At 58.8% G+C, this 24,563-nt stretch overlaps 3 protein-coding genes and 1 non-coding gene across 6 annotated transcripts; 3 read left to right on the top strand and 1 right to left on the bottom strand.

Moving 5' to 3' along the window:
- Positions 1-3,504: 3,504 nt before the first annotated feature.
- TRNAS-GCU lies at positions 3,505-3,586 on the bottom strand. Its single transcript has one exon. It is a non-coding gene; the product is annotated as a tRNA-Ser (tRNA).
- Positions 3,587-4,043: 457 nt separating this feature from the next.
- B4GAT1 (beta-1,4-glucuronyltransferase 1) lies at positions 4,044-6,306 on the top strand. Its single transcript, XM_039244682.1, has 2 exons — positions 4,044-5,208; positions 5,443-6,306. The coding sequence occupies exons 1-2, from the start codon at positions 4,153-4,155 to the stop codon at positions 5,632-5,634; spliced, it is 1,248 nt and encodes a 415-aa protein (XP_039100613.1). The 5' UTR covers positions 4,044-4,152; the 3' UTR covers positions 5,635-6,306.
- A 290-nt stretch (positions 6,307-6,596) lies between these two features.
- On the top strand, positions 6,597-13,682 carry BRMS1 (BRMS1 transcriptional repressor and anoikis regulator). Of its 3 annotated transcripts, none has more exons than XM_039244886.1 (11): positions 6,597-6,706; positions 8,033-8,333; positions 9,313-9,458; positions 9,544-9,634; positions 9,813-9,940; positions 10,114-10,193; positions 10,282-10,378; positions 10,968-11,060; positions 12,179-12,243; positions 12,698-12,737; positions 13,131-13,682. In XM_039244886.1, exons 2-11 carry the CDS (start codon positions 8,248-8,250, stop codon positions 13,136-13,138), a joined length of 834 nt encoding a protein of 277 aa, XP_039100817.1. In that variant the 5' UTR covers positions 6,597-6,706; positions 8,033-8,247; the 3' UTR covers positions 13,139-13,682. The 3 variants fall into 3 exon arrangements, with proteins under 3 accessions (XP_039100817.1, XP_039100816.1, XP_039100818.1); XM_039244885.1 differs by having other exon boundaries at positions 12,118-12,243; XM_039244887.1 differs by lacking the exon at positions 8,033-8,333 and having other exon boundaries at positions 12,118-12,243.
- Positions 13,683-14,666: 984 nt separating this feature from the next.
- RIN1 (Ras and Rab interactor 1) lies at positions 14,667-20,845 on the top strand. The gene is made up of 10 exons (XM_039244684.1): positions 14,667-14,805; positions 14,931-15,111; positions 15,210-15,324; positions 15,420-15,492; positions 15,637-15,728; positions 15,885-16,628; positions 16,836-17,141; positions 17,460-17,591; positions 17,733-17,884; positions 18,821-20,845. The coding sequence occupies exons 1-10, from the start codon at positions 14,720-14,722 to the stop codon at positions 19,313-19,315; spliced, it is 2,376 nt and encodes a 791-aa protein (XP_039100615.1). The 5' UTR covers positions 14,667-14,719; the 3' UTR covers positions 19,316-20,845.
- Positions 20,846-24,563: the final 3,718 nt, after the last annotated feature.

Raw genomic sequence — 24,563 nt, 5'->3', positions numbered from 1 at the left:
AGAGAGAGAGACAGCGTGAGCAGGGGAGGGTCAGAGAGAGAGGGAGACACAGAATCCAAAGCAGTCTCCAGGCTCTGAGCTGGCAGTCACCACAGAGCCCGACGCGGGGCTAGAACCCACGAACCGTGAGATCACGACCTGAGCCGAAGTCGGACGCTCAACCGACTGAGCCACCCAGGTGCCCCACAAATAAAAATATTTTAAAAACTTAAAAAAAAAAAAAAGAAATCAGAAATGAAAGTGGGACCACTACTATTGATTATACAGAAATAAAAAGGATTAGAAGAGAATACTACGTTGTATACCAACAAACAAGAAACCTAGATGAAATTAACAAATCCTAGAAACACACAAACTACCAAAACTGATTAAAGAAGAAATAGCAAGTCTGAACATACTTATGACAAGTAACAAGATAGAATCAGTAATCAGAAATGTCCCAACAAAGAAAATTCCAGGACCAGATTACTTCACAGGCTAATCCAAAAAATACAAAACGGGGAAACACTTTTTAACTCATTCTATGAGACCAGCATGACCCTGATGCCAAAGCCAGATAAAGACATCATAAGAAAACTTAGCAACCAATATCCCTTACGAATATAGATGTAAAAATTTCAATAAAATGCTAGCAAACGGAACCCATAGCTCATTAAAGGGATTATATACTATGACCAAGCATGATCCACTGCAGAATACAAGGTGGTTCAACATACAAGAACCAATTAGTGTAGTATATCATATTAATAGAATGAAGGGGGAAGCCACAAAATCTTCTCAATTGATACAGGAACAAAAAAACAAATATGACAAAATCCAACACCCCTTCAAGATAAAAACACTCAACAAACAAGGAATAGATGGGAACTTCTTTAACCTAATGGAGAACATTTATGAAAAATCCACAGGTAACATCATATTCAATGTTGAAAGACTGAAATCGTCTCCTGAAGATTAGGAAAAAGCCCGCTTTTATCATTTCATCTATTCAATTTTGTACTGGAAACTCTAGCTACAGCAATTTGACAAGAAAGAGAAATAAAAAGCATCCAAATTCAGAAAGAAGTAAAACCATCCATATTCACAGATGATATAATACACACATATACAGAAAACAAAACCTGAAGAATACACACAACATGTATGCGTGCGCGCGCGCACACACACACACACACACACACACACACACCTACACTTACAGCTAATAAGTAAATTCAGGGGCATCTGGGTGGCTCACCTGTGCTGACAGCTCAGAGCCTGGGGTCCACTTCAGATTCGGTATCTCCCTCTCTCTCTGCCCCTCCCCTGTTTGTGCTCTGTCTCTCTCTCTTTCTCTCTCTCAAAAATAAACATTAAAAAAATAATTCGACATAATTGGAGGATTCATGATCAACACACAAAATTCAGTTGTATTTCTTTTTTTTTTTTTTTAATATTTTTATTTATTTCTAGGAGAGAGAGAGAGACAGCGTGAGCAGGGGAGGGTCAGAAAGAGAGGGAGACACAGACTCTGAAACAGGCTCCAGGCTCTGAACTGGCAGTCAGCACAGAGCCCGACGCAGGGCTCAAACCCACAAACCGTGAGATCATGACCTAAGCGAAAGTCGGATGCTCAACCAACTAAGCCACCCAGGCGCCCCAACTCAGTTGTATTTCTATACATACAATTCTGACACCAATTCTGATGTGTGGGTTTTCCCCCCACACCAAGCAATTCTCTGACGCCCACTGAGTGTCCTACAGTGCAACTCAATTCTGACACCATCTACCTGGAGAAAGCATCAGATCCCACGCTTACTGGCTCAGTCCCACCACACCGCCTGCCCTTCAGATGCCAATTGGAAGTTCAGGTTGTTACCTGCGCTTCTGACCAACTGGCTCTAAATCAGAAGTTCTAGAAGCCCCTTCAGTGGATTTGATTAATTTGGCAGAGCAAATCACAGCGTTCCGAGAAACATTTTACTTGCTGGTTTACAGGTTTATTATAAAACGTTAGATAAATCGGGAACGGCCATACGGAAGAGATGCAGAAAGTTATGTGTGTGAAAAGCAGACACCTTATTAGTGGTTTTCAACTCTGGTCTTTGAATCTCTTGTGCTCCACTCCGTCACAGACCGCGTCTCTCGCCAGCCAGGCCTTTCCACCCACAAAAGCAGTCTGTAGGCCTTCCTCTGAGCTTTCTATGCGGTTTTCCTTGATCTTGACACCTCAGTTAGGCCCAGTCACTACTTTTCAGTCTCCCCTTGTGTTAAGGCCACCGGGGACACTTCAAAGCTTCTTATTCACTCATTCAACAAACACGGATTGCTGCCTGCGATGTGGCTAGCATTGTAGGGGGGGGGAGGTGGAAGGGACTGTAAGCAGATGCCTGGACAGATCTTCAGAGGAAGTAGTATTGTCTGAGTGCTGCAGATGAAAGTCAAATGCTCAGAGGGCCAGGGTGAGCAGTGGAGGCGCAGGGTTGAGACTCTGGCAAAGAGAAAACTGTTTGCAAACGGTGAGCTACTCTTACCTCCTGGCCTCCCTGTGGAAATGCAGGCCTGGAACTGCCAGACCTTTTGGAATTTAACACAGAAGATGGAAATGGGGATTTTGCGTGAAATCTTTTGATTCACCAAAGTGAACAACTAATGAGATTCAGACGGTTATTTTCAACACCGAGCAGCCTAACAGCACCAAATCTGACGTCCAAGCTTCGGTTTGCAAGACTTGTGCTAAAAGGGTCTGCACATTCATTTCTGCTCTCGCCCAGCACAGGTCACCAGTGAAAACCTCCAAAGACAGTACCCGTCAGTGTCCTGCAAGCCCCATTAGGGGCGCCTAACCCAGCCCCTGGTGCGGAGCAAGAGCTCAGTAGGTGTTATTGCTGGGGCTGCAGAATATAGGTCCCTTGGTCACTCTTCAATTCTACAACCTTGGCTTCCTCCTGCCTGTGGAGAGGAGGGGCAAACCACCTGGTCCTGGCCATTGGAGGCCCTTCCTAGTCTGCCCCAAAGCACTTTCCCAAGATTCACAGAGGTGGAATAGTTATTATGCCATAATTGATCTGGCAGTCGAAGTACCTGCCCTTCCCCAGACTTTCCTCTTCTAAAAAGTCCATGGATCAATTATTTCACAAACACGTATTAAGCGCCTTCTGTATACGTTGGCTAGTGTTTGAATTTTCTAGGCCTCCTGCTTTAAATGCGTGTGCTGGGGAGGTGGGGGAGAGGTGTGTGGACACAAGGTGTCGGCTCTGGGAGAACTGCTAGCCGGAGGGGATTCAGTGGGCTGAAAAGAGTAATAATTTAAGTGATCAAACACACCACTACCAAAACCCACTATTTTAGATACTCGAGTGCCACCTCCTGAGGGACTTCTCTAATTACTGCAGATAATATATTGGTTCCCAATCCGGGATCAGCCAGAATTCCAATTCGGGTCTTCTAGGTGCCACCGAACCTCTGGTCCCCTTCCTATCGGAAGGCAGAAAAGTACACACCTCACCTCGTGTAAAACGCGACCGACGAGGATGGGATTCGAACCCACGCGTGCAAAGCACAATGGATTAGCAGTCCATCGCCTTAACCACTCGGCCACCTCGTCCCACGTAAAGCACCCCGTTCCATACGCCCTTATCTCTCATCTCTTCCGCACCTTCCGAGCCTTCAGCATCCATTCCTCAGCGTGGATTTCGTAGGTGCCAGAGGAAGGAGCGACGGCGAGAGGAAAGGGGCTTTTTGTGTTCCTTCCCGCGCGCCGCAGCCGCGAACCCGCGCCACCCTGCACCAAGTTGCAACCGAGCTCTGCCACGGTTGCCCCTCCTTAAGGCGGGGGCGTGCGCGCCGGGGTGTCGGAACGCGCCTGGTCCAGGGGGTCGCGCACCGACCTGGAGGGAGGGGTGCGTATCCCTGGGAACCCGGCAGGCGCGGCCGCGGGCACTTCAGGGTTTGCGGAGCGCGGCGCGGCGGCGGATGCAGTAGCTCCTCCCCGCGCGCAGGGGGCGAGCTGGCGCACCCCGAGCCCCTCTCGCGAGGGGATGCTACGCGGGGCTCGGCTCGCCTCGGCTCGCTTCGGCTGCGCTCGGCAGGCTGCGGTAAATCCGGGCTTGCGGCGGCTGGCAGAGGCTGCGGCCCGGTGGTCCCTGCTGCGCGCTCGGAGCCCCGAGAGCCATGCAGATGTCCTACGCCATCCGGTGCGCCTTCTACCAGCTGCTTCTGGCCGCGCTAATGCTGGTGGCGATGCTGCAGCTGCTCTACCTGTCGCTGCTGTCCGGGCTGCACGGGCAGGAGGAGCAAGACCAGTATTTCGAGTTCTTTCCCCCGTCCCCGCGGTCCGTGGACCAGGTCAAGGCGCAGCTCCGTACCGCTCTGGCCTCTGGAGGCGTCCTGGACGCCAGTGGCGACTACCGAGTCTACAGGGGCCTCCTGAAGACCACCATGGACCCCAATGATGTGATCCTGGCCACGCACGCCAGCGTGGACAACCTGCTGCACCTGTCGGGCCTGCTGGAGCGCTGGGAGGGCCCGCTGTCGGTGTCGGTGTTCGCGGCCACCAAGGAGGAGGCGCAGCTCGCCACAGTGCTGACCTACGCGCTGAGCAGCCACTGCCCTGATATGCGCGCCAGGGTCGCCATGCACCTTGTGTGCCCCTCGCGCTATGAGGCCGCTGTGCCCGATCCCCGGGAACCGGGGGAGTTTGCCCTGCTGCGGTCCTGCCAGGAGGTCTTTGACAAGCTGGCCAGGGTGGCCCAGCCCGGGATCAATTATGCGCTGGGCACCAATGTCTCCTACCCCAATAATCTGCTGAGGAATCTGGCTCGTGAGGGGGCCAACTATGCCCTGGTAATCGACGTGGACATGGTGCCCAGCGAGGGGCTGTGGAGAGGCCTGAGGGAAATGTTGGATCAGAGCAAGCAGTGGGCGGGCACGGCGCTGGTGGTGCCTGCCTTTGAGATCCGCCGAGCACGCCGCATGCCCACGAACAAGAACGAGCTGTTGCAGCTCTATCAAGTAGGCGAGGTGCGGCCCTTCTATTACGGGCTGTGCACACCCTGCCAGGCGCCCACCAACTACTCCCGCTGGGTCAACCTGCCAGAAGAGACCTTGCTGAGGCCTGCCTACGTGGTTCCCTGGCAGGACCCCTGGGAACCATTCTACGTGGCCGGAGGCAAGGTGCCCACTTTCGACGAGCGCTTTCGGCAGTACGGCTTCAATCGCATCAGCCAGGTGCCCATCAGGGAGAGGCCAGGGGAAACGGGGCGGGAAGAATGGCGGGCTCTGGTAGCTATGAGTAGTCCTGGCCAATGAGGAAGGACAGTCCTAGGTCAGGAGGTGGCTGGATGGTACGGAAGATCCAGGATGCCTCCGGAGGAGTAGGGGCGCTGGAGAGAGGCTTGAGGGATGTCAGTCTTGGCCCTAGAAATGTCATCCGACTTCGCTGACCTGTCTCTCCCCCAACAGGCCTGTGAGCTGCACGTGGCAGGATTTGATTTCGAGGTGCTGAACGAAGGTTTCCTGGTTCATAAGGGCTTCAAGGAAGCTTTGAAGTTCCATCCCCAAAAGGAGGCCGAAAATCAGCACAATAAGATCCTTTACCGCCAGTTCAAACAGGAGTTGAAGGCCAAGTACCCCGACTCCCCTCGTCACTGCTGAGCCCTTCCCTCCCCTAGTCCGAGAAGTCTCGGCCTCTTCCCTCCTGAGGCCGTCCCTCAGGCCTGACAGGGGTAAGAAATGTCACTCCACTTTGCAGTGGTAGCTGTGGTGTTGGAACACTGGACTTGAATATGGGGTGCTGGGATCAAGTCCTAGCTTTACCACTAACTAGCTGTGTGGCCTTGAGCAAATCCCATTTCCTCTTTGAGCCTCAGTTATCCCATCTGTAAAAAGGGAGGTGAAAAATACCTACCTCACAGAACTGTTGGGAGGCTCAGATGAGATGCTACATGTGAAAACATTCTGTAAGCTTCGTACAAATGTGAAGTATTATTAATATTATTACAGTGTTGTTGTTATTATTATTATTATTAACAATCTTGGGTGGGTGGGCAGTAGGAGAGCAAAAAGTATGAATGGGGCAGAACTGGGAAGTCGGAGTACTTAACAAAATGGGACTTTTTGGAAAGAAATCAGACGGAGGCGTTGAAGTCACTTTTTAGCTTTCGGGCAGAAGCCTAAACTTCCCGGTTCTTCCAGGCCTCCGCCTTCAGGAGCTGTAGAGGAAGGAAGGGTCTGCAGGTTCTTTGCCAGATCTGTACCCTCGAATAGGCTGGGCTGGGTTATTTGCCTACCGGTGACCGTATGTAAATAAATGAGTGTTCACACCTACAGCTGGCTCCATTACTCTCCTGAACCCGGCGGGCGGGGGTGGGGACGCGGGTTCTTCCCTTTCACGCGAGGGGCGTGGGGACGGGGGAAGGAGGTAGCTGCGACCAAAGGGCGCGGACAGCAGAGCACGAAAGCCACACGGGCCTTCTCCACCCGCGGAAGGCCTGCGCGAATTTCGGCCGGTTGCTATGGAGACCGGCCCCGCGGTATCCCAGCATGCCTAGCCCCCAGCAGCCCAGCTGTGAGCTCCGCGACGGGCGCCTCCTGATTACGTATACGGAAGTGCGGCGGGCCCCGCCTCCCGGAGAAGAGGGAAGGGCTCGACGCTTCCGGGAGCCTGGCAGCCGTGGGCACCTCTTAGGGAGCTTCAGACGTCAGCCCGGAGGCCGCACTCCCCGCGGTGCGTAACGCTGCTCACGGCGCCTGGCTCGGCCTCTCTGGCCCGTGGGTCGCAGCTGGCCCAGTCAGGGCGGAAGCGGAGACTTAACGGGCGGGACGCGTGCGGCGCCGCGGGGCCAGTGATTGCCCCGCCCGCGGCGCCGGCGCAGACGGGGATGGAACCGGGCGGGAGGGTCCTGGCTCGCCGCGCCGCGCAGGGTCTGGGTTGGCTTCCTCGAGGGAGAAAAATAGGCCTTCCGTGGAGGTCTACCCTCGAAATGCTTGCTCACTTTCTAAAAATAGAAATTAAGTGTGCACAGAGCCTTTTCCATCCCTTATCCCGTGCAATCCGGACAACACTCTCATAGCAATGGTTATCCTCTTTTTGCGTCCGGGATAATAAGGAGGGGACATAGTGATTGAACTTAGCTCACTCATGAGAATCAGAGACAGCTGGAGACAACGTAAATATATATATGTATATATAAAACAACGAAGAGGGATTGCAAATTTTGGGAACTGCCGGTACTGGGGCTTGACAATGGGAAGGATGAGGCTGGTTTGGAGAGCTGAGGGTTTTCAGGTCAAGTTCAGATCATTTGTACTGTGAGCCAGTTATTTTACACAACTAGAATTGGTGTCAAGGAAAGTTAATACTTTGTGGTTTGCTACCAGTATGGGGCCCCGGGGCAACCAAGAAATAAATGCTTGGCCTGAAAGAGTGTGCTTTAATTTTTTTTAATGTTTATTTTTGAGAGAGAAAGAGCATGAGCAGGGGAGGGGTATAGAGAGAGGGAGACACAGAATCCGAAGCAGGCTCCAGGCTCTGAGCTGGCAGCATAGAGCCCACCGAGGGGCTTAAACTCACAAACCGTGAGATCATGACCTGAGTCGGACACTCAGCTGACTGAGCCACCCAGGAGCCCCAAGAGTGTGCTTTGTTTAATTTGTATTTCCACCTCCACTAGCCGTGAAGTGAGTAAGTCCTGTGCTGGATGAATAAGGTATATGTGCATCCCTGCCCTTGTGAGGCTTACAGCCTGGCTGGGCAGACATGGAAATGGGCAGAGAGGACCTGAAAACAAATAGGGTTTCCCGGAGGGAGTGGTGTCTGTGTGCGTCTAAAGGACTGCAGAGCCGTGCCCAGAGACGGTGGAAGAACATGACTGTGAAATAGAAGCTTCCAGTAGGTAGAGACACTATCTGTTGAGAGGACTATTCAGGCTTCCTCTTAGGTGACCTCTTGGCAGCATGTGGCACTGTCACCGCTCCTTCCTCCTGCAATTCTTTCTCCCCGTGACTGAGTTTGTCCTCCCCCACCTCTCGCTAATTTTCTTCTCCTTTGCAGGGGTTTCATCATCTGCCCCTTGGGTGACCCTAGGAGTTCCGTCATGGACCCCTTCTCCACACATTCCACCCTGCTGGTTGCACCCTCTCCCAAGGCCTGAAGAACTCACTATATGCTGATGACCATCAGATCTCTGCAGCCCAGACTTCTCTCTAGGCTTAGACGTGGGGGCCCCCAACCCTGCCCTTTGTCTCTCGTTTTGGGGGTCTCTGTCCATGCCATTCACTCTGCTTGGAAAGTTCCCTCCCCAGCCACCCCAGCTCATCTGTCTGCACGCCCTCACTGTTGGAGCAAGCTCCAGGTTGCAATCTGACTGCCCCCTCCTCCCCAGGCTTAACTCTTCTCACACTACAGCACAGTCCACTTCTCTGCCTCTCTCTCCTGGGAACCTGGGAACTTCAGGTCTATCTCAAGTTGTTTATTTGCCCCGTTGTGCACAGCATTTGCCGTAGTGTCTGACGGTACCTGGCATGTGTTAGGCCTCTAATAAGTGTTAGAAGAGTATAAAAAAAGAAGGGATGATTAACAGTGTTCATTGTTGCTGAGAAGTCAACTAAGATAAGCACTAAAACAAGGAGGTCGTCTCTTAAGGCCACATGATTTGCCTCAGCTGAGGGCGACGACAGAGAAATGGCATGGGACACCCTGGGGGGTGAAAGAGTAGGAACAGCCAGAGCCTTGAGAAGTGTAGCTTGGAGGTGGGAGGTGGGGAGCGGTTAAGTGGAATGGGGCAAGGTCTTGGGTTTCTACTGTTTCTAAGTGGCGGGGTAGCACTGAGCACGTCTGAAGTTTCATGGAAAGGAGCTATCAGGAGGGAGAGCTGGAAAAGCAGTGGAAATGGGGACGCTGTTAGCCTGAGGCTCTGACCCAGAGCACCATGAGAGGCCAAGAGGATTGCAGAATGTTCTCCAATAGAAAAGTGAGTCATTCCAGGCAGAGGGGTCAACCGGAAGGTGTGGAGAGGAGGAAGGAGTGGTGTGCTTCACGACTGACCATTAGATGGTGCGGGGAGAAAGATGGACCAGTATAGCCACAAGTTTGGGGCCAGTCCCAGAGGCAGTGGGGAACCCATCCTTGGGGTTTCCCATCTTCTGGACCCTCCCCTTGGCCGGCATTCCGCACACTGGGACCACCAACAGTGTCCGAGGCTACAAGCCTCCCCAAGGCTCCCGGGGCGTCTGGGAGATGTACCAACAGGGCTTGGCTTGACTCCCTGCAGGGCCACTCTCCTGCTGGGAGCTAAGGGCAGTGGCAAGTGATGGTTCCCCTCCTCCTCCCAGAGCCCAGATGCCCGTCCAGCCTCCAAGCAAAGACACAGAAGAGATGGAAGCAGAGGGAGATTCAGCCGCTGAGATGAATGGGGAGGAGGAAGAGAGCGAGGAGGAACGGAGCGGCAGCCAGACTGAGTCAGAGGAGGAGAGCTCAGGTGAGCCCCCCCCCCCCGCCACGTGTGGACACCCCCGTGCCCACCCACTGGGCCCCAGCCAGCCCTGACTGGCCTCTCGTCTCAGAGATGGACGACGAGGACTACGAGCGGCGTCGCAGCGAGTGCGTCAACGAGATGCTGGACCTGGAGAAGCAGTTCTCGGAGCTGAAGGAGAAGTGAGCAGGGGCGTCTAGGGCTGGGTCTTTGCGCTTCTGGGGCGCCTTCTGAGGTGCGGAGGCAGCGGGCCTGGTGCTGGGCAGGGGTAGTGGAGGGCCTCACGCGCGGGGCCCGCCATGGAGCAGGCGCTCGGCCCCGTGTTTAATGGACAAACACATGCTGCCTTTTACTTCCCAGGTTGTTCAGGGAACGACTGAGTCAGCTGAGGGTGCGGCTGGAGGAAGTGGGGGCTGAGAGAGCCCCTGAATACACAGAGCCTCTGGGGGGGCTGCAGCGGAGCCTCAAGATCCGCATTCAGGTGGCAGGTCTGCGGGCTGTCCTGTGCCCTGGAGCCCCTCCCTCTTCCTCTGCCAGAGCCCATGGCTCCCTGTTCCCTTCTCTTCTCCTCCCTGCCCTGCCTGGCCCTGCTCCTGGCTCCCTCTTTTGGATCCCGGGGGCCCTGGCCAAGCAGGGCCTCCCATCTCCCTCCCCCCTGCAGGGATCTACAAGGGCTTCTGCCTGGACGTGATCCGGAATAAGTACGAGTGTGAGCTGCAGGGAGCCAAGCAGCACCTGGAGGTGAAGGGGGTGGGCGCTGGTGAGGTAGGGGAGGTGAGCGGGAGTGGCTGGGCCCTGCCGCCCTGCTGAGCGGCCCCACCCCCTCTAGAGTGAGAAGCTGCTGCTCTACGACACCCTGCAGGGCGAGCTGCAGGAGCGCATCCAGAGGCTGGAAGAGGACCGCCAGAGCCTGGACATCAGCTCTGGTGAGGCTGCCCTGGGCCCTGCTCTGCCCGTCCCCCTGGCCCCCCACCCGGCGGGGCCTCCGCCGCCCTGCCTGCACGAGGGGCCTGGAGGAGGACCTGCGTCCTGGGGTCACTGTGGGGACTAAGTGGAACCAGGCACAGAAAGGACCCGGCCCAGTGCCTGGTGGACAGTGGAGGCTCACAAAGAACGGGTCTCCGTACCTTCCTCGGCCCCTGCTCTCTTTCCAGAACAGGAGCTGTCGTTCCGACGCACCCCCCCGTACAATAGCCACAGTCCCTTCTGTGTCCACGGCGCCTGTGTTTGTATGGGGGCCTAAAGAGGCCAGAATTGTCATTGTCCCACTGTCCCCTAAACAAATGAAGAAACGGTCTCAGCAAAGTGCAGCGACCTTTCTCCCCGGCCTGCACAGCTGTGCCCTCTGGACCTGAGCTCGGCTTCCACGCCCCGGGCCGGGGTGCTCCCTACCGCCCCGGGAAGCGCAGGAAGGGTCAGGGGCTGGTCTGGCTCCCGCGGGGGGCCCAGGCTCCAAGGCCAGGGTGTCCCAGGGGCGCCAGCGCCTCACCCTTAACTCCGGGTCTGGGGGCACAGAGTGGTGGGATGACAGACTGCACGCCGGAAGCAGCACAAAGACTTGGGACTCTCTGCCGCCCAGCAAGAGGAAGAAGGCGCCTCTCGTTTCTGGTATCCTTCTGCCCACCGCCGTCCAATCTGGGCAGGATGTCAGGGGTAGCTCCAGACAGGGGAAGGGGGTGGAGGGACACGGCAGACAGAGTCAGACTACACGCATTTGTCGTCGTTTGGCCTCCCGTGGCCCTGTCCAGGCAAATCCAAGCGTCAGGGAGTTTTTGTGAGGCCCTGGGTCTCTCCTGGGCTGTGTGGACCAGAGAGAAACCCAAGCATCCATTCATTCAGTGACTCCCCATAACTTCCTGAGTGGCATCTCCTTTGAGGCCTTTCTGCTTTTCCCACAACGCCCCATCCAGTACAGGCCCCGGACTTCCCACCACCCCACCCCGGCCCCACTTTCCACCCTCGGAATGCCTTGCTGCCTGTCTCTGCCGGGCTGGTGCTTGTCTCACACGTGACCTCCTCTGTGAAGCCTCTCCTGGTTTTCCTCCAGTGGCTATGGCTTCTCTCTCCTCGGCACCCCCGTGGCCTAAACTGGGGGCACCCACATCCCATAGAGGAGTAGTTCCCTGTCACCTTAGGCATGAGCCCTTTCAGCCCAGGGCCTCCTGCGCCTGTAACTGTCCTGGTGCAGTGCGGTGCGGACGTGAATGGAATTCCATGTCCTGCCCCCCATGCCGGGTGTTCTGGGGTCTCGGGTTCCCGTGGCGCTGGCTGCCCGGTGATGACAGGGAGGGAGGAGAAAGCTGCAAGGCCTTGACTGGTGAATGGAGGTGAGAGCGTGCAGATGTCACATACAGAGGACAGAGCAGATGGTCCCCAGAGGGGAGCGTGAGACCAAGGTGGGGGTTGTCTCCACAATGGAAGGGATTGGAATGTATGTGAAGAAGGGGCCAGATGAGGGGACGAAATAGAAGGAGCAAGGCCCTGAGTGGGTGGGAGGGGTGTTGTCCTGCTGACCTCTAAACTGGAGAGAAGAGGTGAGGGGGAGCCCAGGGTGGGTAGGGGTGTAGCTCCATACCCCCCATAGGCCTCACCCCAAGAACCTGGGAACCAGGAGGTAGGAGGCAGAGCCTGCTTTCTAACCCTAATCCTGAGCCCCTTCCCCAAGGGCAGAGGCCTGTCACCTACCCCTCCACTGGGCTTCCTGCTTTCCTTGACCCCCGCTGCAGGTCCTTACATCGTGTACATGCTGCAGGAGATCGACATCCTGGAGGACTGGACGGCCATCAAAAAGGTGCGGCCACCTGCTTCCTTCCGCCCGTGCTTCTTCGACGCCTGTTGTGGTCTCGCAGGCTTGCCACACGCGGGCTCCCTGAGGGCCTGGAGCTCTGCTCGCCCCGCAGCACGTCCTGCCTTCAGCCTCAGTCCCCTGGCGTTGCCGCCAGCTCACAGGCCCCCCTTTGCCTGAGGCTTCCCTGTAAGAGGGACCTTTTAGTCTGAGTCGGCCCTCCTTCCGGGGCAGGCTTTGATGGGGGCAGGAGGGAAGGCGGGAAGGCAGCCGGCCTGGGCCGGCCTCAGACGGGAGACCACACCACAGCCTTGCCTAGAAAGGGTCTCATGCTCCCCACCCATGTCGATGCCACACTGACCTGGCAGCCCCCCGCCCCAGAGAGAGAGCCGATGTGGAGGAGGGCCCTTGCCAAGCTGGAGGCAGGCTCTCAAGGGGGGCTTTCTTCTCACCCATCCAGGCTAGGGCAGCTGTGTCCCCTCAGAAGAGAAAAGCAGATGGTAAGAAGCACAGAGGAGCGGCTCAGCCTCCTCCTGCGCACCCCCAGCCCCACCTCCTAGAAAGAGGCCATGCTGTATCAGATCCGTGGCCGCAGCTAGAACGGTCTGGGTCTGAGGGCACTTTGGGAGTTTGGGGAGCGGGAGCCAGGGTGGGGGTGGGGATGCTCTAGGTCGATGGGGCAAGGGGGTGGAGCCCCCCGCAACCAGGACTGGTCAGGGAGGGCTGGAATGCTAGGCCCTAGCAGCCCGGGTGGGCCGGGTGGGCCCGGGGCTGGAGAGCTGCCCTGGGCCAGACCCAGGCCGCTCCTCCCAGCCCTCCACAGGCGATGGGGCTCCTCCCTTCTTGGTTCACCTTCTCACCTGCAGCGCCTTTCCCCTCCTGCATTCCCTCAGGACCATGACCCTGCTCTGCTGTTCAGAGCCAAGGGTCCCCTCCAGCGGCTGGCAGCAACCCTGGGATTTGCATTTTCCTGCTGTGGGAAGGCGGACTGACAAACCCTTCAGGGCTAGGCAGCCAGCTCCCCAGCGCTGCTGCCGGGCCTTCCCCTCCAGCCACCACTGGTCTGGACTCCTCTGGCCTCCTGGGAGGCCTGCACAGCCGTGGCCCAGAGCTGCCCTAGCCGGGCAGGATGGTCTCTTCCGTCCGCAGTGAGCCCACCAGCTCCCCCTCCCGAAGGCCTCCTCTGTCCCCTCCCAGACAAAGAACGTGTGGCTCATCTAAAGCCAAAGCAACACCCTCCCTGCTGACCTCGGACCAGTCCCTGAGCCAGTGATCTGGGCCCCACTTCGTGGGAACTCTGAGCCAGAAATTCTACTTTGGGGGCCTGTCTCTCCTGGCTGTTGCTGGAGGTGAAAAGGCAGGCTCCCCGAGTCTTCTCAAGGAGGTTCTTGGTACCTGTCTCCCAGATTTCAGGGACTGGAATTAAAGCCTTTCCTGGGACCCTGGCATGACTTACGTGTGTTTGATTTACCTTCAAGGGAATCAGGGCTCCCATGGCGGGGAGGGGTTCCTGAGTCAGGCAGTCTCTTCTCAGGTCCCTGGTACCTCTCCCTACAGCAGGAGCCTACCAACTCTGAGTTGGGGTATAGACAGGGTAAGGGGGAACTCTCCCACCCTACCCCCCAGAGGGGGGGACTGGGCCCTGGATGACCAGGGGCTCGGGAGCAAAGCCTGAAGCAACATGTGGCATGGGCAGACCACGTGTCCTGGGGTGGGGAAGGGGGCTGTGTGCTCTGTGCTTGGAGACTGGGTCATGTCTGCACCTGCCCCAGTCACTTGGCAGATTGGTAAGGCAGGCTGCCAGGGCCTGTGTGCGTAGGAGGCAGCCGGCAGCAGCAGCACCGTGTGCTGACGACCTCACAGCCAAACTCCCCCCCCCCCGTTTAGCGCCAAGTGCTAGAACCACCCCCAGAACCTCAGTTAAGCAAAAGGGTTAGTTTCCATGGAGACACAGCATCCTTTCTCCATGACAACCTGAAATTCCGAAACCCAAGTTGGGCTGGGGAATGAGTCAGTCATCTGTGACCGGTAGGGGGTGCTCTCCCACAGGGCTGACCCCAAGACCACGCACTGATGAGCAATTGACCACAGACTTAAAGGTGCCCCAAAGGCAAGACTTGGGCCTGTGGGGACCCAGAAGGGCCCGCTTAACCCCTTCCTGCCTGCCTGTGTGCTTTGAGGAGGCTGGAAAGGCCTCAGGATGCACTGTGCGGAGGCGGCAGCGGCAGCTGGGGCTCTCAGAGTGGCACTTGTGCGGAGGGCATCCCTGTCCTCCGAGACTGGGCCCAGAACAGAGAAGAAGTGGGCACTGCCCAGGCTGAGTGGTGGACACACAAGAGTTAACTGGCGGGGCGTGACAGGGCGATCCGCCCTCAGGAAGTGTTACTCACCGCCGGGAATGTGAGCGCGCTCTTGCCTTGGGGGCTGGATTCTCTTCCTGAGTCCTGGGAGAAACCGGGAGAAACCGAAGGAGCTCTCAGCCATGGAGACTCCTGGGGAGCCAGAAGCAGGCCCTCTCGGAACCCCAAGCCTGTCCAACTTCGCACCTGGGCACCTGGAGAGACAAAAGTTAGTGAAGTTGGAAGGGCAGCCCAGTGGGGCAGGGAGGGACGGGCAGCCTGCCCCAGGGCAGAGGAGGGGGAAAGGGTTGGGCAAGGGTCCCACCCCTGCTCAAATCTGGTGACCACCCCTAGGCCAGCCCGGGACCCGCCCTACGACGTGCCTGGGGCCAGCGGGGGGCTGCCAGGTGGACCCCAGCGGCCCGGGCGCACCGTGAGCCTGCGGGAGCGCTTGCTGCTCACACGGCCCGTGTGGCTGCAGCTGCGAGCCAACGCAGCGGCCGCGCTGCATGTGCTGAGGACCGAGCCCCCGGGGGTGAGTCTGGCCCCTGACCCTAGGACTGGCCAGCGGAGGGTGGCGGGGAGAGAGGCTGGACACAGAGGTCCCGAACCCGCGACCCGTGTCCCTTACAGACGTTCCTGGTGCGGAAATCTAACACTCGTGGGTGCCAAGCCTTGTGCGTGAGGCTGCCGGAGGCCAGCGGCCCCTCCTTTGTGTCTAGCCACTACATCCAGGAGAGCCCTGGGGGTGAGCGGGACTGGCCTGGGGGGCAGGGGCTGGAAGCAGGCAGGGCAGGGCACAGGGCTGTTCCCCAGAGAACAACCGCGCTTCCCATCTCTCAGGCGTCTCCTTGGAGGGCTCAGAGCTCATGTTCCCAGACCTGGTCCAGCTCATCTGCGCCTACTGTCATACCCGGTGAGCCTGGCCGCAGGGCGCCTGGTGTCCGTTGGTCCCTGCTCCTTGGGACACCCTGTCCTCCCAGCCCCTCTGGGTCCTGCTAGCCCCCAGAGCCCTGAGCATCCCTCACCCCTGGCTTTCTGTTTCCCTCTCTGGCCTCAGGGACATCCTTCTGCTCCCACTCCAGCTCCCCAGAGCCATCTGCCAGGCAGCCACCCACAAGGAACTGGAAGCCATCTCCCATCTGGGCATTGGTAAGGGGTTCTCTGCTACCCATTGCACAGATGGACAAGCTGAGGCCAACAGGGAAAGAGAAGGCACACGGGCACACAGCCTGAGCCTGTGCTTTTCCCTCCGTTGGGCACCCTCCCCAAACCTCCCTGAGGCCCCAACTGCTTTCTCTTCCCTAGAGTTCTGGAGCTCCTCCCTCAATGCCAAGGCTCAGCCGGGCCCTCCTGAAGGCCCGCTGCTGCCCCGGCTGAAGCCCCGGTCCCCGCAGGAGCTGGACCAGGGCACAGGAGCCGCCCTGTGCTTCTTCAATCCCCTGTTCCCAGGGGACCTGGGCCCCACCAAGCGGGAGAAATTCAAGAGGAGCTTCAAAGTGCGTGTGTCCACGGAGACCTCCAGCCCTCTGTCTCCACCTGCCGTGCCACCTCCCCCGGTCCCCGTGCTGCCGGGGGCAGCCCCCACCCAGACAGAAAGGTTACCCCCTCACCAGCTTCTGCGGAGGGAGAGCTCCGTGGGGTACCGTGTGCCAGGGAATGCCAGCCCCAGCCTCCCACCCCTGCCCTCCCTCCAGGAGGTAGACTGTGGCTCCCCCAGCAGCTCAGAAGAAGAGGGGGCGCCGGGCTCTGGGGGAAGCCCAGCCACCTCACCCCGCCTGGGCCGCCACCGCCACCGGCCCCTGCTTCGGTCCATGAGCGCCGCCTTCTGCTCCCTGCTGGCGCCGGAGCGGCAGGTGGGCCGGGCCGTGGCGGCCCTGGTGCAGGACCGACACACAGCTGTCGGCCAGCTGGTGCAGGACCTACTGACCCAGGTGCGGGCCGGCCCGGAGCCCCGGGAGCTGCAAGGTGTCCGAGAGGCGCTGAGCCGGGCTCGAGCCATGCTAAGTGCAGAGCTGGGCCCTGAGAAGCTGCTACCGCCTGAGAGACTGGGTGAGACTCTGGCCCAGGCTTCACAGGCTCAGCCCATCTCTCCGTTAATGCCAGCTCTGCCCAGTCCCCCCTCCCCCGCGCCGCTGTTCTCCCCAAGATTCCCCCTCCCTTTCATCTCTCTCGCTCCCCGACTACACGCCCCTCCCTGGGACGCTGGCTCCCATTCGCCCCTGGTTCCCCTGACCCGGGCCTGCCTCTCCTCCGCAGAACACATCTTGGAGAAGTCTCTGCATCGCTCCGTGCTCAAGCCTCTCAGGCCCATCCTGGCGGCCCGCCTGCGGCGCCGGCTTTCTGCCAATGGCTCCCTGGGCCGCCTGGCTGAGGGCCTCCGCCGGGCTCGGTCCCAGGGCCCTGAAGCCTTCGGGTCCCACTTGAGCCTGCCCTCCCCGGGAGAGATGGAGCAGGTGCGTCAGAAGCTGCTGCAGCTGCTCCGTGCCTACTCACCCAGCGCCCAGGTCAAGAGGCTCCTGCAGGCTTGCAAGCTGCTCTACACAGCCCTGAAGACCCAGGCCGGTAGGCCCCCTCCTACCACTCTCCGCCAGCCCCTGCCGAGTCGGGGGGGGGGGGGGGGGGGGGGGGGGGGGGAGGGGCGGGCAGAGATTCCAGAACAGCAGGGGGGGGGGGACGGATCCAACACTCCTATCTCACAGATGGTGCAACTGAGGCCCAGAGTCCAGCATCCTCTCCACAGCCCCTTGTCTGTGGTTGCTATAGAGACCACATCACCCAAGGCCCAGCGGGTGGAGGGGAGGGTCACTGTCCGAGACAGGGAGTGGATACCGCCCCTGGGACCCCAGAGGAATCTGAAGCTCCCTGTCTACCGCCCCACAGGGGACAGTGCGGGGGCAGATGAGTTCCTCCCCCTGCTGAGCCTCGTCCTGGCCCAGTGCGACCTTCCCGAGCTGCTGCTGGAGGCTGAGTACATGTCAGAGCTGCTGGAGCCCACCCTGCTCACCGGAGAGGGTGAGGGAGCTCCTCCACAGGCCACCTCCCTGTCTGTGGGGGGCCGGGGGGCCTTAGAGCCGCATGGCCCCGAGCAAGTGGTGGGGCGGAGAAGGGTCACCTACCTTCAGCCTGAGCTACATTCTTCCCCTCGTGTCCCAGGCGGTTACTACTTGACCAGCCTCTCAGCCAGCCTGGCTCTGCTGAGTGGCCTGGACCAGGCCCCCACGCTCCCCATGAGCCCCTCGCAGGAGCTGCAGCGCTCCCTCAGCCTCTGGGAGCAGCGCCGCCTGCCTGCCACCCATAGCTTCCAGGTAATGGGGCCTCCACATCGCTCACCATCCCCACCCCCACCCAGCCCTGGGGAACAGGGTGGGGGGCAGGGGTACAGGTTGGTTCTGGCACCTTCCTGCATAATCCCCTTTTCCCAGTGAGACCCAGCAGGGGAAAAGCTGGTCCTACATCACCCTGCTGGAGAAACAGCACCCCGTGTGGACCCAATGTCAAAGCCTAGCCTTTCTAGACAGGGTGCATTCCATGCGCTCCGTGCTCCAGGGGCTCAGCCCCGCAGCTTCATAGAAACTCCGAAGTAGGACCATTGTTATCCCCATTTTACAGATGAGGAAGCAGACAAGACACGGGGAGGGAAAGGGACACGGGTGGCAAGCTCAAGCCCCAAGTCCTGGCTTCCAGCTCCCAACTGGGGCTCTGCCCTCCCCTGGAGTCAGGCTGCCAGCCATGCTCCGCCCCCCCCGCCACCTTCCTCTCCTCGGTTAAGAGTTCAGACGTCGACGTCGTAGCCAGATCCTGGGTTCAAGTCCAGACGGGCTCTGCTACTTTCTGTTTGCAGGAGCGTGGGCAAGTTGTGTCACTCCTTTGTGCCTCATTTTCTTTATCTATAAAACGAGGTAATAGCACTTACCTCGTGGGGTGGATGTAAGGCCTAAATGAGTTAATGCAGGACGCGTGCTGAGGGCACGAGGTAGTATGGTCGTTAGGCCCCCGGGGCGTGCGGGGCGTCCTCCCGGCCTGCCCGCAGCTACGACCCACTAGCCCATGCAGCTCTCTCCCTTCCTCAGAGCCCTGCTTGAGGCTCACCTTGTCCCAAAAGCTTCTATCACTTGGTTCTACCCCTGGATTTATACCACCCACCCTGTCCCTGCAGGGTCTGCACCGGGGGCCTCAAGCTCAGTGGCCAGTTATATGCCAGGCAGGATTGAGCTCTCGTTTTCGCTTCTCCTCCTGCACAGCACCTCCTCCGAGTAGCCTACCAAGACCCCGGCAGTGGCTGTACCTCCAAGACCCTGGCTGTGCCCCCAGGGGCCTCGGTTGCCACCCTGAACCAGCTCTGTGCCATGAAGTTCCGAGTGACCCAGCCTGACACATTCGGCCTCTTCCTGTACAGGGATCAGGGCTACCACCGCTTGTCGCCCGGAGCCCTGGCCCACGGGCTTCCCACAACCGGCTACCTCGTCTATCGCCGGGCAGAGCCACCTGAGACCCACGGGGCCGCGCCCGGGGCTACAACAGAGAAGGACAGTGGGGAGCTGGAGGCAGGGGGCAGGGAGGAGGAGGGAGGGGGCCAGGGAGATGGGATCATCGAGGTCAAAGCGGGTACTGGGGACAGCAGAGGAGAGGCTGAGACAACTGCCGAGAGGGTGCAGGGAAGTGTGGGCCAGGCCAGGGGGGGCCCTGCCCAGCCGGGGGTGCCAGAGTCCCAGGGAAGCAGAGCAGCAGAGGAGTAGCTGGGGGTGGCTGAACTGTCATTTGGGACAGAAAACCCTGAGCTTGCGGGGAAGGCCTTTTAGAGTCGGCGGCCATCAGCCCCACCCCTCTTAGCCTTCCCCACCCCCCAGGCCGCTCCTGCGCCCGCCACCAGCTCTGATATTTGTGTCTGTGGTCACACCTGCTGGGGTGGTCCCTGGACCAGGCGCATCTGAAGCACTGGAATAAAGCTGAGGGGGTGTAAAGGGCCTTTTCTCTCCCAGCTGGAGGTCAGCCAGCCTTTAGTGGTGAGTGTGCCCGATCTCTGGCAAAGGACCGGGGCAGGCAGCCCATCCATGCTGGGGGCTTCAAAGCCCTGAAAGGCTTCACCAACTCCTGGGAGCCCAGTCCAGCCCTAGCCTACAGAAAGGGGTGGGGGGGAGGGGCGCTGGCAGCTCCCAACTTTCGTGTCCTCACCTGTAGAGCGGAGGTGCTCTTGCTGCCCTGCCTTCTCGCAGAAGTCCTCCAGGGGCACGTGGACGGTTTTGCTCCAAAGCAGAGCTCAGACTGGAGAGAAGGGCAGGGAAGGAGGTGGGATGTTAGCAGTACCTGCCTCCCAAGGGGTCTGTTGTCTGTATTCACTGAAGGTTCTTGTCAGCCTGGGGGAGATCCTGGAGATCAGGCTCCGCCCAGGGAGCACCTAGGCCCCAGTCTTTTCTCGGGATGAGAAATCCTGCCAGGCACTCTCGCATCCCATGGGGAGATGGGCTTCCGAAGTGGAAGTGGTGGTGCCCGGAGTGGTGCCTGGAAACCATTTTCTCTGCACTTAACTCTTTTGGACCTCACAAGAGCTTTCCGGGCAGGCTGGGCATGGCTTATCACACACGGAGGCTTGGGAAAATGACTCCTGAGATATCGCACAGCGGCCAAACCCGGGTGTCAGGCTCCAACTACGCCCTCTATTGTAAAACACCAATAAATTAACCCTAAAGGCCCCACAGCCCTGAGGGGTCCCAGAGCAGGAAGGAAATCTGAGCAAAGACAATGCCAGTAACGGCCACAAGGGGGTGCGGGTGGCCCAGGAAGTGGCAGAGGGGGGTAATGCAGAGGGGTGAGGGCGTCTCAGGGGCAACCTGGGGTCCGTGCAGGGGCCGTCAATGCAGGCTCCCTTGGAGTCTGGGATCTGGGTGAGACAAACTTCATAGGGATCACTCCCTCAGAAGGAACTGTCCCCTGGTGGAAGGAGGAGCCAGCCAGTCTCTGGGGCACTCCCTCAGGTGCTGAGCACAAGGGACATCAGACCACCACGTGTCAGGTGGTCATGACAGCTAGAGGTAGGAATCCTGGACATTGGGATTTCAGCCAATCCAGATATAGATACCAGCAAATCTGGGCTCAGGGCTCCCAAATTTCTCACTAGGCCACCAGCAACCCTCCCTCTCCACTTCCACTCCCCACTCCAGGCTTCTTGCCGGTAGGAAGTCTCCTCTCTTTCCTTTTGTACCCCCCCTCTCCCTATCCCAAGCCCACCCCAGTGCCTCGAACCTGGGCACCCCAGAGGCCCCCAATAAATGTTGTCCCTTGATTGGCGTTTGACAAATAAGAGTGAAGGGCAGTGAGGCGGGAAGCTGGGAGGTTAAGGGAGGGCTGGGTTCTGGGAACCAAACACAGGATGTCTCAAGTTCAGTTCCAGAGGAAGACCTAGAACGGTTGCCAGGGGTGCTCAGAGAACCCCAGGGCAGGATGTGGAGCTCCTCTCACGGGAACTAGGACCGGCAGAGGCTTCTGAGCCCCTGCAGGCCCCGCCTAACCCCTTCTGCGCTCAAGCTCAATCTCAGTTCCGGGCTCCGGGAACTCAACACACCCCTAGCAGTGGCTCCGCAGAGCACCGGCACACCCGCCCCGCCTGCTCTCCAGCCTTTTGGTTTATCAAGACATTCTGATTGGTCAGGGGCCCAGGCCAGGTAAATCAGCGGGATCAAGGGTCAGAATGCAGGGGCTGGGACTCCTTGCAGGACAGGCCATGATAGATTGGTCTAAGACTGATCTCATTATCCCCATTTTACAGATGAGGAAACAGATTCGCTCAGGGAAAGTGGCTTATTACAGGGCAGAGAGCTGGCTCTGTGGAGCTTCAGATTCTGCAATCCTCCAAAACAGAAGGAAGAGCTCCTTTACTCATCCCCTCAGCAATAATCTATGGCGTCTGAATGGACCAAGCACCAAGCACCCCCAGCCCCAGCCAGAGGGAAACAAGTGTGATTTGGCAAAAACAGCACGCTGTGTGCTGGGATTCAGTCTTGCCCCTCCCTCGCCCCTGCCTCCTACCTTTGGCCTTCTGGAAGAGGAAGTCACCTGAGAGGTGTCACACCTTGCCCAGCACCCATTGCTGCAGATCAGGGCTAGAAACTTGACATTCGGCTCCCACGGAGCAGCCAAGTCATTTCCTCACTTGGAAATGTTGCTCTTATTCCCCTCGAGTCACTGCAGCGCTCTGTGTGAGTTTATTGTCTGTCTTCCTCACCAGGCCAGAGCCAGCTCGGCTCTAAATCTCGAGGGCCTAGAACAATGCCTGGCCCGGAAGTGGCACTTAGTGGACATACGTAGAATGATTGATTCGGGAAGGCTCAGCCTAAAGAGTTGGTCCGAGTTCCTGGGGCTGGGGCGGCGCATTCTCCATCGCTGCCGCCAGGGGGCGATCAGGCCCATTCCCAGGCACTCGCCTGGCCCCCTGCTGGCGGGAGGCCACCCAGGGACCCACTGCGCTCAGAGGGCCTGAGCCCTGCCAGGTGCCGGGAGGGAAAGCATCGCCACAGTGGGGCCTTGGCACCGTCCTGAGAACGCGAGTCCTGCCAACGGAGGTTGGTGGGAGGGGAGCCAGGAGCCAGGGCCTGGGGAGTGGGGACCCTGGGAGGGGCGGGGAGAAAGGCAATCGTTGAGACCCACGCCTCCACCCTCACTCACCTTCAACACAGAGCATTTAACACCCTGCCACGGTCTTGTGACCCATGTCCTTCCCCCCCCCCCTCAGTTTGACACAGAGAAACATTGTGACTCACATCTGCACACAGAATGTGTGACACCCTGCATCCCACGGTCGTGTAACACCCGAGCGCCCCCCAAGCCTTAACAGGAACATGCTGAGTGTTAGGAACACCTGGAAACTGTTAGGCATTCATTTCCCTGCGGGATGGGACACAGTGACCCACACAGGCCCCTCCTCCGAGCCACACCCTGACACAGACCTCTCTAGATCTGCAGACTCAGAGACACTCCTTCAACACACTCCGTCTCGGGTTCAGAATGTGACTCCGTGACAAACACACACACAGGGACAGGCTGACACAGAGACATGTGATGAGTGGTATGCAGGGACTCCACGACACACACCTACCCATGTGGCACCGCTGCTGCCACAGCCCAGTCCCCTGCTCCAACACGGCACACGCATGGGACAAGTACACACACACACACACACACACACTCACACGCACACGCACACGCGCACATACTTTTATACTTATGATCATGCAGAAGTCCAAGCCCTTACCCTGACTAATCTCACCCCAGCCCTGGCCTATCTCTGCCACCACTCAGCCATTCCAGCCTGTGATGGACCCTGGTGGGGACTGTGAGATGCCGAGAAGACCCCCGTGGGGGGCGTGGCAACCCCACTGGCCAGGGAGGAGACAGAGGCCGGCAGTATTGGGCGGGGAGGCCTGAGCTCATCAGATTCCAGCCTGAGTGATTCACGGGAAGCCTGGGGAGGATCTGAGAGGGTGGGGGTAATGGCCCAGGGGCTGGGGTTTTGGGGGCCTGGGTGGGCTTCAGACTCAAAGGTCTTGGGTCCAGAGCAAGCCTCTAGTCCTGGGAGGGGGCTTCCTGAGGAGTGGCCCAGCCTGAAGGGGTGTCTGTTGGGTCTGGCCCCTGGGAGGGGCTTAGGACACAGAGCTGAACCGCAGGATGAGACAATCGGCCCCTCCCGTCCTCCCCACCCGGGGCCTGGGCCCCTGACCCCAGGTCTTCCCAGCCCTAGCAGCTGGGTGTCTTTAGCAGGGGTTAGGCCAAGGGTGGGGGGCAGGGGTGGAGTGACCTTCACGGCCATCTTGGCCTCCGGGGCCCTCAGGCAGGCAGCGGGGGTGGGATGGAGCTGACTGGTGGAGTCCGGGCTGACAGGGTTACCGACCCCCGCTGCTCTGCCAGGCGAGGCCTCTGCCAGACAGCAGAGAACACACGGCTGTCCCAGCGCCAGGGACATCTTCGTGCCGAGACGGAGCTCTCCACTCCTGCCACCTCCTGAGGGCCCTGCCTCCCTGGCTGGGCCGATGCTCAGGGGACCCAGCTGCTCCTGCAGGGTGACAGGAAGAAAGGACGGGGCTGGAAGCAGGACAGGGGTACAGGAAGTGCCTTTCTTGGAAGTCTGCACCAAAATAGCCTGTTCTGTCCCTACTCTGGGTCTCAGTGTCCCACGGGGGGAGGGGGGGAGATATGCGTCACCAAGGAGACCCTTGCCAGGGAGGGGCCTGAGCTGACCTTAATCTGGCTTTTGCTCACTCCCTTCCTCCCCTTTCCTCCCCTCCCCCCCCCAAGCCTGCCTCAGGCTCTGCTCCACTTTGAAGTCCTAACATAAATATCATGTCTGCTTGGGTTCCCCTTCCCGGCCTGGTCACAGCCCCCAGACCTGGCTTCCACCCCAGCCGGCCCTGGGGGTGCGTGCCGGGGGAGAGGAGGGGGGCCCGGACCACCCAGGGAAGGTGGCGAGCCAGAGACGCTGGAAGAGGAGTGGGGAGACGGGGCAAGACACCAGAGACAGGGAAGTGGGCAGAGAACAGAGAGACAGACCCCAGAGACCAACAAGGTGACCACCTGGGGACAGAAGAAGAGACAGAGAGACCCCAGAGAGTGACAGGAGCTGCTGGAGATGCCTGACACAGAGAGGAAAGAGAGAGGAACAGAAAGAGTGGGAGGGACAGTGAGACTCGAGAAAGATCCCTGGGGCAGTGAGGGGGCAGGAAGACCAAGGAAAGTTCCAGGGTGAGGTGGAGACGGGGAGGCTGACAATGGGGTAGCAGTGGGAAGGACATGGTGGAAAAAGAAACATCTCTGGTGACAGAGTGACCAGCCATCCTTGTTGGCCCAGGGCTAAGGGGGTCCCCAGCATCTAGAACTTACAGTGCGGCAGCAGCAGAGTCCTCGGCAAAGCAGGACTGGCTGGTCACTCTAGGGAACAGGTCTCTGCCAGATGCCTCGGGGGGCCACAGAATCCTCGCCCAGTTACCCTTCCCCTGG

This window comes from Hyaena hyaena, unplaced genomic scaffold, assembly GCF_003009895.1.
Source record: "Hyaena hyaena isolate Hyena2069 unplaced genomic scaffold, ASM300989v1 scaffold_248, whole genome shotgun sequence".
NCBI lineage: Eukaryota > Metazoa > Chordata > Mammalia > Carnivora > Hyaenidae > Hyaena > Hyaena hyaena.
The sequence above is the reverse complement of the archived record's forward strand: the minus strand, read 5'-3'. Positions and strand labels throughout refer to the sequence as shown.